Source organism: Cibotium barometz, chromosome 27 (genome assembly GCF_041138505.1).
Source record: "Cibotium barometz isolate CiBa-2024 chromosome 27, ASM4113850v1, whole genome shotgun sequence".
NCBI lineage: Eukaryota > Viridiplantae > Streptophyta > Polypodiopsida > Cyatheales > Cibotiaceae > Cibotium > Cibotium barometz.
In genome coordinates, this window is record NC_141072.1 from 41,549,383 (window position 1) to 41,562,462 (window position 13,080).

Consider the following 13,080-nt stretch of genomic DNA (forward strand, 5'->3'; position numbering starts at 1 on the left):
AATATGGTAGGAAGTCCTCTTTTCATAATATAAATGAAAATGATTTATGTGTTTATTTTTTAGAAATTTTGCCATAGCTCCGTTGCTATTACTGATAATTCTCAATAAATTTGAAAGAATAAAGTTTAGTATTACCACTAATTGGATCATTATCCAATTATGGATCAATTTTTTATTTTACTATAAATTAAATAGCATAAAAGTATTAAAAAGCCATTATTTTGGCCTCCAATTAGACAAGCATAGAAATTACTTTTAGATTAGAGAAATACTTCGTGAGAAGCTTCATTCAAATTGAAAATAGGTCATAGGAATGACCATTCTTTGGGGGAGAGAGAGAACTGCTTAAAAACCTTTATAAATTAAGCATAAATGGAAATTTATGTGTTTCTTCATTACAATACATTAAAGAACTTCAATAGTATTCAAAAGCCATTCAAATTAATGCTTCTCAAGCTTGAGAGGGGTTGAGAAGAGATACATTTGGAGATTCAAGAAAAAGAAGATAATAATCCACACTTTACCTCCTAAATTACTTGATTCTTTGATCACGTATTTAAAGTAGATCCAAAGGATCCAAGTTGCTCCTCTAGCAAAACTTTTAAAGGTGAGCAACTAGAAGAAGAACCATAGAGTCATAATGATGGAGTTGATGTTATTGAAATTCAAGAGCCAAATAATAGAGTAGATGTTGAAATCCAAGAGCCAATTTTCTTGAGTATATTAGTTTCGAAACCTACACTACCTGAGGGACAGATTCAAGAGCATATAAAAGAAAGGTCATCATGTTTTGATGGAGAAACAAGTATATCCTATTCACAGGGAGCACATAGATGAACTTGATCCTATAGAAGAGTAATCCATTGACCAATTTTTTCAACACTCTTTTGGTGACATTCAAGAGGATACATAGGCATTTCTTGAAATTGACCTTTTTGGGGCCATGGATCTAGCTGAGGAAGATCTTCATCTATAAAGACCAGAGGTGTATGTCGATATGAAAAAATTAATCATGGAAGAATCAAAAGAATTTCAATTTTCAAACATGTGGAAGAGGCCACTCTAGATACAGGGGGTCCAAAGAGGCTGAGGTAGATGGAAACAAAATTAGAGTGGAAAAAGCATAGAGTTATATTGGATAGAAGTGACCAACTTTTTACAATATTGATGCCATGTATGTTTAGTTTCATGATTATAGATGCACCAAATTTAAAAGATGTATTGTATGTGGAGGTTCCTTTATAAATCACATGACTAGCCAAAGTGTGTGGCTCAGAGAATGCGATTTGTAAGTGAGGTTTAACCCTCATGAATGTTATATGGGAGCTTTCAATAACTAGTGCCACTTAGTTGTAAAGGGGAATATAGTTGGTAGAATGTTTACATGGTGGATATAAGAATGCCTAAAAAAGGCTGCAATGCTTGCACATGTTACAAGTGTGATTAGAAACGCTGAAATTTGTTATAAATGCATTGGACATGTCAATATAATAGGAGATGAAGAATATGCCCAAAGTAATATTGTTATAGGTTTTGTAATATTTAAAGTGGATGGAATGAACAAATTATGTAAAGCATGTTAATTGGGCAAGCAAGCTAAGCATGCATTTTTGCATGATAAACATTTATCTTAAATTATGTAAAGCATGTCAATATCATAGGAGATGAAGAATATGGCCAAAGTAGTATTGTTATAGGTTTTGTAATATTTAAAGTGGATGGAATGAACAAATTATGTAAAGCATGTTAATTGGGCAAGCAAGCTAAGCATGCATTTTTGCATGATAAACATTTATCTTAAATTATGTAAAGCATGTCAATTGGACAAGTAGGCTAAGCATGCATTTTTGCATGATAAACATGTATCTCAAAGAACTTTGGATGTGGTATATTATGATGCTCAGGCACCAACAAAGTGAGAGGATGCCATTATTATTTATCTTACATTGATGACCATACGAGGAAAGTGCGAGTGTATTTCATGAAAGAGAAAAGTAAATTATTCACTCACTTTCCAACTTCAAAGCTATGGTAGAGAAGGATATACACATGCACGTAAAATGCCTAAGGTCAGATGGGTGGGGAGTATATTTCTCTAATAAATTCATCGGCTATTTCAAAGAGTAAAGAATAAAGAGAAAATCTACATGCAAGTAGAACCAATAGGAAAATGGGTTGCAAAAAGGAACAGAAGTTGTATGTGTGTTGACAAATGAGAAAGGGATGTCGCATTATATCTAGGCTAAAGAAATAGTAATTTATGTTTATATTATGAACACAATGCCCATTCCAACAAGTCTTGGGCATGACAACAAACATTTACTAGCACAGAACGAAATTTGGCACACATGAAAGTATTTGGGTGCATTCCTTATGTCACTACGTGTGAGATGTAAGTGAGCAAGGATAATGTGTTTAATAAGATGAGTAGTTGCTATACACTACTGAAGGATTCTATAAATGCTAAACAAAATCACATGTGCTTACTTGACCAAAAGAGATCATGGTCAAGCAGCTTGAGGTAGAATGTTAAGTATTTTGATGTGTCCCTCAGCTGATGCGACAAAGGCAGGCTTCCTCAAAGTTCCTCCAACATCAAATATCTTCAAAGACTTGCTTCTAGACTCTATTAAGCATGTTAGCACTTCGCTTCTAATCTCCTAGTGACTAGGAACTCACCCACTTATTCGCAGCCAACCCAGTTTTGAGTCATACTTCAACCTTCCAGCTTCTGCTGACACCTCCAATCCCTCAAACACTTCAAAACCCACCAGGACTCAACTCCCTACACTCACAAACTGCATTGCACTATGTGTACTTGTCCCTCCTTTCACCTCACTTCACTCACATACACTGACTAGTATGGATTAGAGAGAGATTAGCAAGAGTAAGAATCTATTTCACAATGGGAGAGTTCTTTGTATTATGAGAGATATTCACTTATATACATGGCCATAAGTATTCACACTCACTTAAACTGTGGTCGATCGGGCCCTTTAAGCTCATAAGCGGCCTAATGCTATTACAATGACTACTCTCATAATATATCCATGAAGTACATCACTTGGGACTTCATCCTAACTTACTACCACACACTCTTGAAGTGAAAATCACCATAAGTATTTCATCGGACCATTACAGGCACCCGTCCAAGTTGTAGATTTGGACAGCATTGCTTCATATCTTGAATGTAGGACCTTTTGGTGTATCTTCCTTGACTCTTTGATCTAAGATAATGGTAGTAACTCTTGTTAACCCTAGAAATGGGTTAACACTACTTAGTAAACTATGATCGCTTACTAAACTACCAAGTAAACTAAGATGGAATTTTCCCAGTTTACTTTGTAGTTTACTCGGGTAGTTTACTCAATACTCATCCCCTCACTACAAACGATTCCCATGCTAGAAGTATGTATTTCTCATAGCTCTTGCATCATGTCTCTGCTTTCGGAGCTATCTATTCCGGCAAGTCCATGTTCACCCCATGAGTTGCGCCTAATATATACTCTTCTAGTTTCAGACAAGGCATTTAATCATCATAACCCCCCTAAGACGAAATGCCACTAGAAGGATGGGAGAGGATTGATTTGATACCAAGAGGTAAAAAATTACCACTAAAAGCTAGAATTTGATGATGATGGAGAGAGAAAGAGATCATTTTTTTTTCTTTCTCGACACTCTTGTGAAACATTAGTATGGATCATCATTTTTTATTAGTCTCGGTCATCATTTTTTGTGAAAATGTGCAAAGGAGGAAGGTGGCAATGATAAACAAGAGCAGGCGGTTGTTTTCATGGGGGGGCCACCGTCAATATTGAAGATAAGGTTGGCCACATGCATACACTCTAAAGATCCCCAAATGGTTACAAATAATTACTCGACGGGTGTTTGACTTTCAGCAATTTTGGAGAATTGAATTTGTGTGGCGGCCTTCTAGAGGTCAGCAGAAGCAATGGTCAGCAAGCCGGTAATTTTCATGGCCATGGCTCCAGTATGAACGCTGTGATATCATTTATGCACTTCTGGTCCAGCAAAGAGCCGGGTCTTCGAAGGACGCCCGCGCCGGTGCCGTGGGTGTCTCTCTTGCATATCCTCATAAAAAGGCTGCAAATGGTTCCATTCGACTCACAAATCTACGTCCCTACAGCAGCAGCAGCATCATCATTGTGTATACAAAACCCACTCACTACCTGTCAAATTTCCAATTTCCAACTGCAGCAACAACGAGCTGATCCCCATTCTAGGTCTCATCCAACCGACGCTGCTCCTCTCTACCAGATCTCATCCACCAACTGAAGCAGCTCAGCCTTTCCCACGTGCTTTCGATGAGTTCTAGCTGGTGCACCGCCTTCTTTCTTCTTCTCATCAGCGCGCTCATATTGCCCTCCGCCGTTGATGCCGCCGCGACTGGTGGCAAACATCGCTGGACCAACTCGAACTCGTCCGATGAGGCCTCGTTGGAGTACTACGTCCAGGTGGAGGTTGGCGGGGATGACACTGGCTACCTCATCCACGCCCTTGACACCAACGCCACCTACAGCTTCGGTGAGACTGAGGCGTTCGCCCTCAACGTAACGGAGGGCGCCGACCCTTCCTCCACACAGCTGGGCGTCATCCGGGGCTATACCGTCCAGGCCAGCTACACGTCCACCAGCCACGAGGTGGAGGTGGAGGTACTCTCCTACGACGACGGCTCCCTCAACGGCACCATCACTCTGCAGGGCCTCATCAATCAGGCCACCAACGAGATCGCCGTGCTGGGTGGCACAGGCGCCTTTCGGGGCGTGCGAGGCTATGACATCATTACCCTCGTCAACGGCACCGGCACACACTACGTGTATCACCATTCCCTCTACTTCCTCTAGGTGGCTTCTATCTTCAGCTAGTGGAGTGTGATGGTGGTTAATTATAAACCCACCGTGTCTGTTATTTGTGTAGATTGAAATTCATATTTGCATAAAATCCTTCCCTCCTGGGCAATTTTTTTTTCGGAATAAAATAAATTGTGGGTACTACTCTCTATATTTGATATTACTTGGCAACCTTGGGTTTGATTCTAATGCTAACTAGTCTACGGCTCCATCTTGACTGTTTAAAGTCTTGATTATGCATCCATTAGGGGCCATTCTTATCCCAAACTATTTTGCTAGGTTAAATTTAAAATCGTCGGTCACAATCGTGGAAACACCAGGATCGTGACAATCAAATGAACACATTAGCAAAAATTTGGGGTTATTTGAGGGTCGCTTAGGGAGTTTGGAAATCCTCCGATGGGCTTTAAGCTAACGTAACATTGGTTTTTAGTGAAAAAATAAACATGAAATACAAGATAAGGTTCTAAAAAATGTGTACTTAATATTACGATGGAGAGATCAAGGAAACCCTCATTCAGAATAGACAAAGAAATAGATGCAAATACACTGGATGAAAATAATAGCTGGATACCGCTAGCTGTTATGAAGGGTTCATGGATCTTGCTACAAGGAAAGAAAAGAAAGAGAATGATATGTATGCAAAGAGGTAATATGTTGTTTATTTGCAAGGGGTGTAGAGATAATTCACCAGCAAACTACCCTTGAGATGCCTCTTTTCACAAAATAGTTGGATTTCCATGCAAAGTGGTGCATAACAGACTTGATTGAAGAACGTAGTGGTTATGTATGTAGTGGTTATGTATGTAATGTGGAAAGGTATGCAAAATGGACTTGATTGCAAAGAATAAATTTATGCTAAATATTGCTCTTATGAACATGTATGCTCAGTGTTGTGATTGTGGAAATGTATGCAAAGTGTCATGTTCTTGAGAATACACAAGGGTCCTGGAGGTGGTTCACCAATGAACTACCCACACGGGACCTCTCTCTTTACCTTTAAATCTATGCTAGTCTCTTCTATGTATCCTCGGGATACCCTTGGTCTTATCTAAATCATTTGCTTCTATGTATCCAGGCACCAATACAAGGTGCCTAGAGGAAGTTTGCCAGCGAAGTAGTCCCACAATTCCTCTTTTAGACATGCTTATTAGCATAATGAATGTGGGTTTATGAAAACTTCACTACTATAAACACACTTATCATCACTACCACATGATGCTTATGTTCTGACGGTGAGTTTCGAGCCTCCGCGTCGCAAGAATTTTTGTCTGAATGTGGGTCTAAATTTTTGTCTATAATATTGTCGGAATATTGGTATACAATATTGTCTATAATTTTGATTGAATAAGCATCGAAAATTTATTGTCTCTCAAAAAATTTTCCACTAGTCTTTTTCGTATCAAAATAAATAAATATATGTATATATATATATATAAATACATATATTCTCACTTTTGGTATACATAAATATGTATAAGCATATATGAAACCAACAAAAAGAGGAAAGTTGGACATGTCATGATGTTTACAAATCATAGTTGATCATTATCAACACTCTCATCTTCAAAAAGATCATTGGTCTCGAAAAGATCTATTTCAAGGAAAATCCCTCAATCTTCGAATCGTGCAGGACTAGAATGTGCATCTATGTCGACTCTAAATCTTCTAGCTCTGGCCATAGTTCCTCATTTGTTTCTGACTCTTCGTCAATATCACCACCTGCTGCAGTGTTTGAGGCATCTCTTGTGTCTAATTGTTCAATCTCTATACCTTTGTATAGCCCTTTCTCTTGTTGTACTTCGATATGCAAAGTAACTTGCTCTTGTTGGTGGCCTACACCAATCTCTGCTTCGTCTTCTGCTACTTCCACGTCTTCATATATTTGTTTACTGCTTGGTGACACTTGGATAACCACCATCAACGGTCCCTTGGGTCCTCCGTAAAGATCACTTGCTCAAATGTGTCCTTTTGGTTTGTCCATATCTTTGTGGAGTCAACTTAAACTAATCCGAATTTGTCGCTTTATATGGTTGCATGTGCTCCTATTGTGACTACCTTGAACCACTTAACATCAAAGATAAACAAATGAAACTTTCTAAAGCCAACCTTGATGATATCTTGGAAGGTTTCAAAGTAATGAAGCATGTTCAAATCCATATTTAGATCACTTGCACTAGCCCTAATTTCTTGCATGAAATTTTCTTTAACACCACAATCGAATGTTGTTCTCTTCTTATCGATCCATCCGACTCGAAAATGGGGTCCATGTAACCATAATGGCCCATCACAAAGGAAACCATGCGTACGATCACACCCATGCCATCCCGTGCTCACACCCCACCCTCAGGCTGTTCCTTTAACTGAAGTAGGGGCTCGCATCATAGTGGTTGTAACCATGGTCCCATGGATGAAATTACCCCTCCACGAGAGTGGCCACATCCATAGATAGTGTGGCCGACTCCCCCATCTCATCACTTTGATCTAGTTGGCATTTTCTTAGTAGCGCTCTCCCCAATACAAATCAATATGTTTATAGGATGCGGGAAGGCATGTAGTTTTTGATGAGGTAGGATAGGAGATGTGTAGTCACATAAGGAAACTATGTGGCATAGTGTTCGCCCACAACAATATGACCACGTTCCCCCACCTCTCATTGGAGAAGAAAACCTAGATATGCAATCAAATCAAAAACGCGTTCAAACCAGTCCGGAAGGTACCAAATGATCTCGTGAGAGATTGTATGAAGCATAAGTGGTCCGATATCACCCAATTAGTGAAAACAGGGGGAGAAAAGCCTTGGCATGTGCACCAAGAGCAATGAGATAAGGAGGTGAGGAAGCACGCCGATAAACTTGGATGATATGCACAACAAGAGGAAGAATTTGCAAAGTGGATGGAGAGCGTGGGGAGCTCACACCTCAAGAGTGGTGGATGGACTCATTCTATGAGTATTTTGTAAGTATGCATGCTTCGCATGGCCTCTCATGTGTATGTGAAGTTTATAGTTGTATGTTTTTATGTGTTGTTTGCATGCTTGTATAGGAGATGGTTACTGGGTGCCAACTTTCTCAGCTAGCAAAGCACTAGAGGTTCAAACATGGCACCTTTGCCTTGCTTGAGCGAATGGAGCATGACGGGGAGAATGTGGAATGGGTAGCCTGTGGTTTGGGTTAGTACTTTGTATATATGTTATGAGCTTGTATATCCCTTCAGTTTGCAAGGGCTGATTTGTGGGTATTGCATTGTTTTGCCAGAGAGCAATACCTAAACCCCCCCCAAAGGCGACTAGCTTGCATCTACAAGCTTATTTTTGCTTAGATATTTAAATATGTAGATGGGGTTGTATAGATTCATTTTGGGGTTTTATAGATCCATTTTGCACCCTTTTTGGGGATGTATAATTTGTTTGCCTTTACAATAACATTTATGTATGTAATAATTTTTGTATAATGTTTGATATCTAGCCGACAATTACTCATATCTTTGATCAATGAGTCTTTGTCTTAAAAGTTTGATTGTGTCAAATTCTTCATTTGAGACCAATTCAAGCAAGCTCTCTATACATTTGGAACAATGGTAGATCCAAGTACACATCTACACTTGGATGCACCATTATGCCAAAAACAGTAAAACCTGCATCCATCTTTAATAGCGTCGAAAATGATGTCAGAAACATCTAAAAAACATTCAGTTTATATGTCGAAAAAATCATCTAGAAAAGTGTAGGAATACCTGTGATAATTGAATTGTTTTTTCGGCTAGTTATCAGACAAATATAAAGACATTTATTCACACATTTATTTTGGTAGATATATAGACGATATTTCTCACGGATTTTTAGAAAAGTATATCGATGATTCAATACTGATGGAAGAACCGACGTGCATATGGAAATTCTTATATTTTCATTACAATTCATTTTTGTCGGATTAAACATCAGAATTTAGGTGTCCTGTAGTGGTGCATGTGGTAAAAAGGACTTCCAGCCAACGGAAGCACATTCTTATCATCATGTTGTGCTAGCATTTCAATTAGTGAGAAACACAATATTGGCTCAAAAGAGAGGATCATTACACTTCCAATGGTCGTAGATCAATGAGGTAGAAGTAGGCAAGATTGTAACTGTGCATGGTCTGAGGTCAATGTGCATGGATTTGTCATGAAAGTACTATAAGATTTTCCATGTGCTCCTTCTACAATTGTGTGTAGTAGCATAGTTTGCATACAACATGGGATTAAAGGGAGGTAGTATGATTAACATGGATATGGCATTCAAGGGAGCGGCCTGGCGTAGTTTGCCAACAAACTACCCATGGACTACCTCTTTTTTCTATAAGTTTATGCTCTATTTAACACCTTCTTATGGATATGTAGGAAAATTGAGCATTAATGATATATATAGGTTTGTGGGCTTGTGAATATGTAAACAAAGAATCATTCTATTGGTGATATGCAAGGGGCCAAGAGGTAGTTCACCAATGAACTACATTGGGCTACCTCTTTTTCTTTGATTAGTTTTTTCAATTGTGCTCAGATAAGTATGCAAAGTGGACATGTATGCATTGTGATGCACTTGTGGATAGTGCTCTTGTGGACATGTATGCAAAGTGTTACATTTTTTCTTATTGGGTAGTTTGTGGATGAACTACCATGACCCCTTATTTTTGTTGTTGAAAACGAACATGGTGTAATAGACATATATGCCAAGTGCAATATCCGTCTTTCATACAATAGATAACAAGAGGAGAACTCTTGTGAAGATCTCGAACCTCCCAACCACCCCCGAGCTATCTCACTCGCACTCTCACTCTCATGAAAAACTCACTCACACTCTCACACGCACACGCACACACACTGTCAATCTCTTCTTCGATTTTTTTGTGTATTCCTCTTCTTCACGTTGAGAGCCAAAAGTAGTCCTTTCTAGAGTTTTCTCGATCTGCGTGCCATATTTTTGGCGATGTTGCCCTTGTTGGAAAAAGCGTGTTCGGGAAGCTTTCTTCACATGCGGTCATCATTCCATGAGATTATGCTCTTTCTCAAGGTACGCCACTCATGCCTTGGTGATCCGATGAGGATGCTCAGTAGTCCATCTCGAACATTCCATCCTCCTCTTTGACTTTGTATCTCTTCGTCTGAGGCTAAATCTTTATCCTTGACCTCCTTTTAGGCCTTGTAATGTCTTGATACGAAAATCTAAGCACATTTTTAGCACAAAACCACTCAAAATCCACTATGGAGTCACCAAACAGATGTGAAATAATGTGAATCACAAAAGTTTCATGCGAGAAAAGTTGTTCTATGTATAAAATGAAAAAACTCTCTCATACCAACTTCCCCGAATTCTACCTCTAACATAATCAAAACTCGCCCACAAAATGGTAACTACCTGAATATGACCAAAACCAAAGCAATTCCTGTAGCACAAAATTTCATAAAAACACGTTAGATGTCCTAACAAACATTGTACATAATTCCTACACCATGAATTTCCAAAAAAAAAAATACAAAATTATGACACATCACAATCGCCCTTTCTTTGAGAAATCTGTCCTCAGAGTTCAAATGAATGAAATTTTGCATTCAAAGAATCTAATTCTACCCCCACGAGGCATCTTCTAAGGGATATACATCCCACTTAACCAAAACTTCAACTATAGTCTTATTTCTAAGTTGGCTCGTTCTTCTATCCAAAATGAATTGAGGTTTGATCCTTAATCTCCCATCTTCTTGAATCCTAAATTTGCCATACAAAACATGAGAGGGATTAGCAACATAACTTTTCAATAAACTCACATGGAAAAGAGGATGCACTTTTATATTGCTAGGCAATTCTAGTAAACTGCGAAGTAAACTATGATTTGTCGAGTAAAATAGGTAGTAAACTATGCCTCCTTGTTATGGCTTACCCAAATCCCCCTTGAAATATATCTATTAACAAAAGATAACGTGGTGAACCACAACTGTCTCGTGAGGATATTTCCATTAGCCAAGCCTGTAACCCTTGAGGTCTCCAAGCTCTACAACTCCTTGAGATACAATTCCACCGCACCTCCCTCAAGTGTTGTCACACCGTCGCCTTGCACTACATGTACTTGTCCCTCCTCTCACCTCACTTCACTCACACACACTCACTTGTATGTATTAGAGAGAGATTAGCAAGAGGATTAGCAAGAGCAAGACTCTATTGCACAATCACATAGTTCTTTATATTATGAGAGATATTCACTTATATACATGGCCATAAGTGTTCACACTCACTCAAGTTGTGGCCAGCTAGAACTTTGGGCTCATAGGAGGCCTAATGCTACTGCAATGAGTAATATCATAATATATCCATGAAGTACATCACTTGGGAATTTATCCTAACTTACTACCACATGCTCTTAAAGCTTAAATCGTCATAAGTATTTCGTCAGACCATTACATACGCTTGTTCAAGTTGTAGATTTGGACACCATTGCTTCATATCTTGAATGTATGACCTTTTGGTGTATCTACCTTGACTCCTTGATATACGATAATTGTTCCCCTTGTTAACCTTAGGAATAGGTTAGCGTTCCCCCCTTCCTAACGCCGATCGCGTCCCCATGATCGCGTCGTTGAAGACCTTTGTGTGGGGAGAATTGAAAAGTTTTGTTGATGGTTTTTGATGTTGAGTGACCTTCAATGGTTTTTGTTCCTTTGGAAAGAATAAGAAAGGCTAGTTAGTAAATGAAAATGTTAGAGATTAGGGAAAATTCGTCGAGTGATTGCAGTTTGATATTTTTGTGTGCATTTTTTAGGTAGGTTATATTTGCTCACTTTGTTTTTGGCAATTAGAAGCAGAGTTACATGTGATTTGTGTAAGAGATGCTAATGCTCGGGGAGAAGAGAAGGAAGGATTCGGAGGAACGTAGAAAAAATCATCAAAACAAGGTTGTGAGATGGGTCTCATGGATTTAATTAATTTCTTGCGAAATTAATTAATTATTATTTTTCTTGCGTATGAGCCTGTTTCACGATGTGAAGTGGACTTCATGGACTTAATTAAATTAAATTTTAACTACGGACATGTTTCACGTCTGCAAAATAGAGGGCTTCATGAATGTGAGATGTATTTCACGGATTTAATTAAATTAAATTTATTTTTTTGTATGTGGGCTTGTTTCACGACGCGAAGCAGACATGTTTCATGACGTGAAGTTGACTTCATAGACTTAATTAAATTAAATAAATTTTTTTGAGGTTGCGGTTTACGACGTGAAATGGAGTTTCACAAAATCAAAATAAAAAATTTGGGTCTAGTGGGAAATTTAAATTTCCTTATGTGGAGGGAATATTTTTTGAATTTTAAATTGGGAAGATATGGGCATAAAGAAGTCAACACTTTTATGATACCGTAGGAATAAAGAAGGCAACACTTTTATGACATCCCCTTACACCCTTCATAAATCACTCCCAAAATGGTCAAATTGTTCAATGCTTATTAGCCTTAATGAGTTATGGAAAAAAGTACTTAAGCATTAATCAAAGATTAATGTTTCCACTAATCTTTCTCTCTTTTGAAATAAGTTAGAGATTTAATTAACCACTAATCACTAATTAATTCACACCATTGACGACACATTGGATAGAGCATGGAATTGCTAAGCTATGTGCATCAACTAATCTATAAATTAATTCATAATTAGAGATTAATTAAACTCTTAATTTTAGTTTCTTCTCTTTATGCAAAATTAAGCAAAAGAGAGGGAAATTCCTCCAATTGATGTAATTAGGTGTTTTGATGCATCTAGATGCTCTCAAAACAGTAATTTTGACCTCTTACATGATCTAGTTTTTTGCCTCGTGAACTAGATTAATCACCCCTTAACGACAAAAAGCAATCAATTAAGGAAGATTAGTTGATTTCAAGGGTTTTGAAGAGTTTGTGAAAATTTTTAAATGATTATGCTACTCTTAATACTTAATACCACTCTAATGCATACGAATCAAACAAAAAACACACAAATAAAAAATAATAATAATGATTTTAGCTCTATATTTAATTCTAAAGAAAGCTAAAAATTATTAAAAACTGCACTCTATTGTATTTTTTGATGCAATGGAAGCAAACAAAGCCTAATACACTCTATGTGAAAGCCCTAGGAACATTAAAAACTAGATTACCAACAACAAAAATAACAATTTAAGCTAAAAATTAAGCAAATAAGCATTTTTTACA

The 13,080-nt window shown here is 37.9% G+C and overlaps 1 protein-coding gene across 1 annotated transcript; it reads left to right on the forward strand.

Moving 5' to 3' along the window:
• The first annotated feature begins 4,144 nt into the window (after positions 1–4,144).
• Positions 4,145–5,034, forward strand: LOC147623404 (uncharacterized). Its single transcript, XM_086821861.1, has 2 exons — positions 4,145–4,871; positions 4,940–5,034. Exon 1 carries the CDS (start codon positions 4,326–4,328, stop codon positions 4,863–4,865), a length of 540 nt encoding a protein of 179 aa, XP_086677987.1. The 5' UTR covers positions 4,145–4,325; the 3' UTR covers positions 4,866–4,871; positions 4,940–5,034.
• Positions 5,035–13,080: the final 8,046 nt, after the last annotated feature.

Coding starts and splice junctions, on each gene's coding strand:
- LOC147623404 (XM_086821861.1), top strand. CDS start 4,326: ATGAGTTCTAGCTGGTGCACCGCCTTCTTTCTTCTTCTCATCAGCGCG.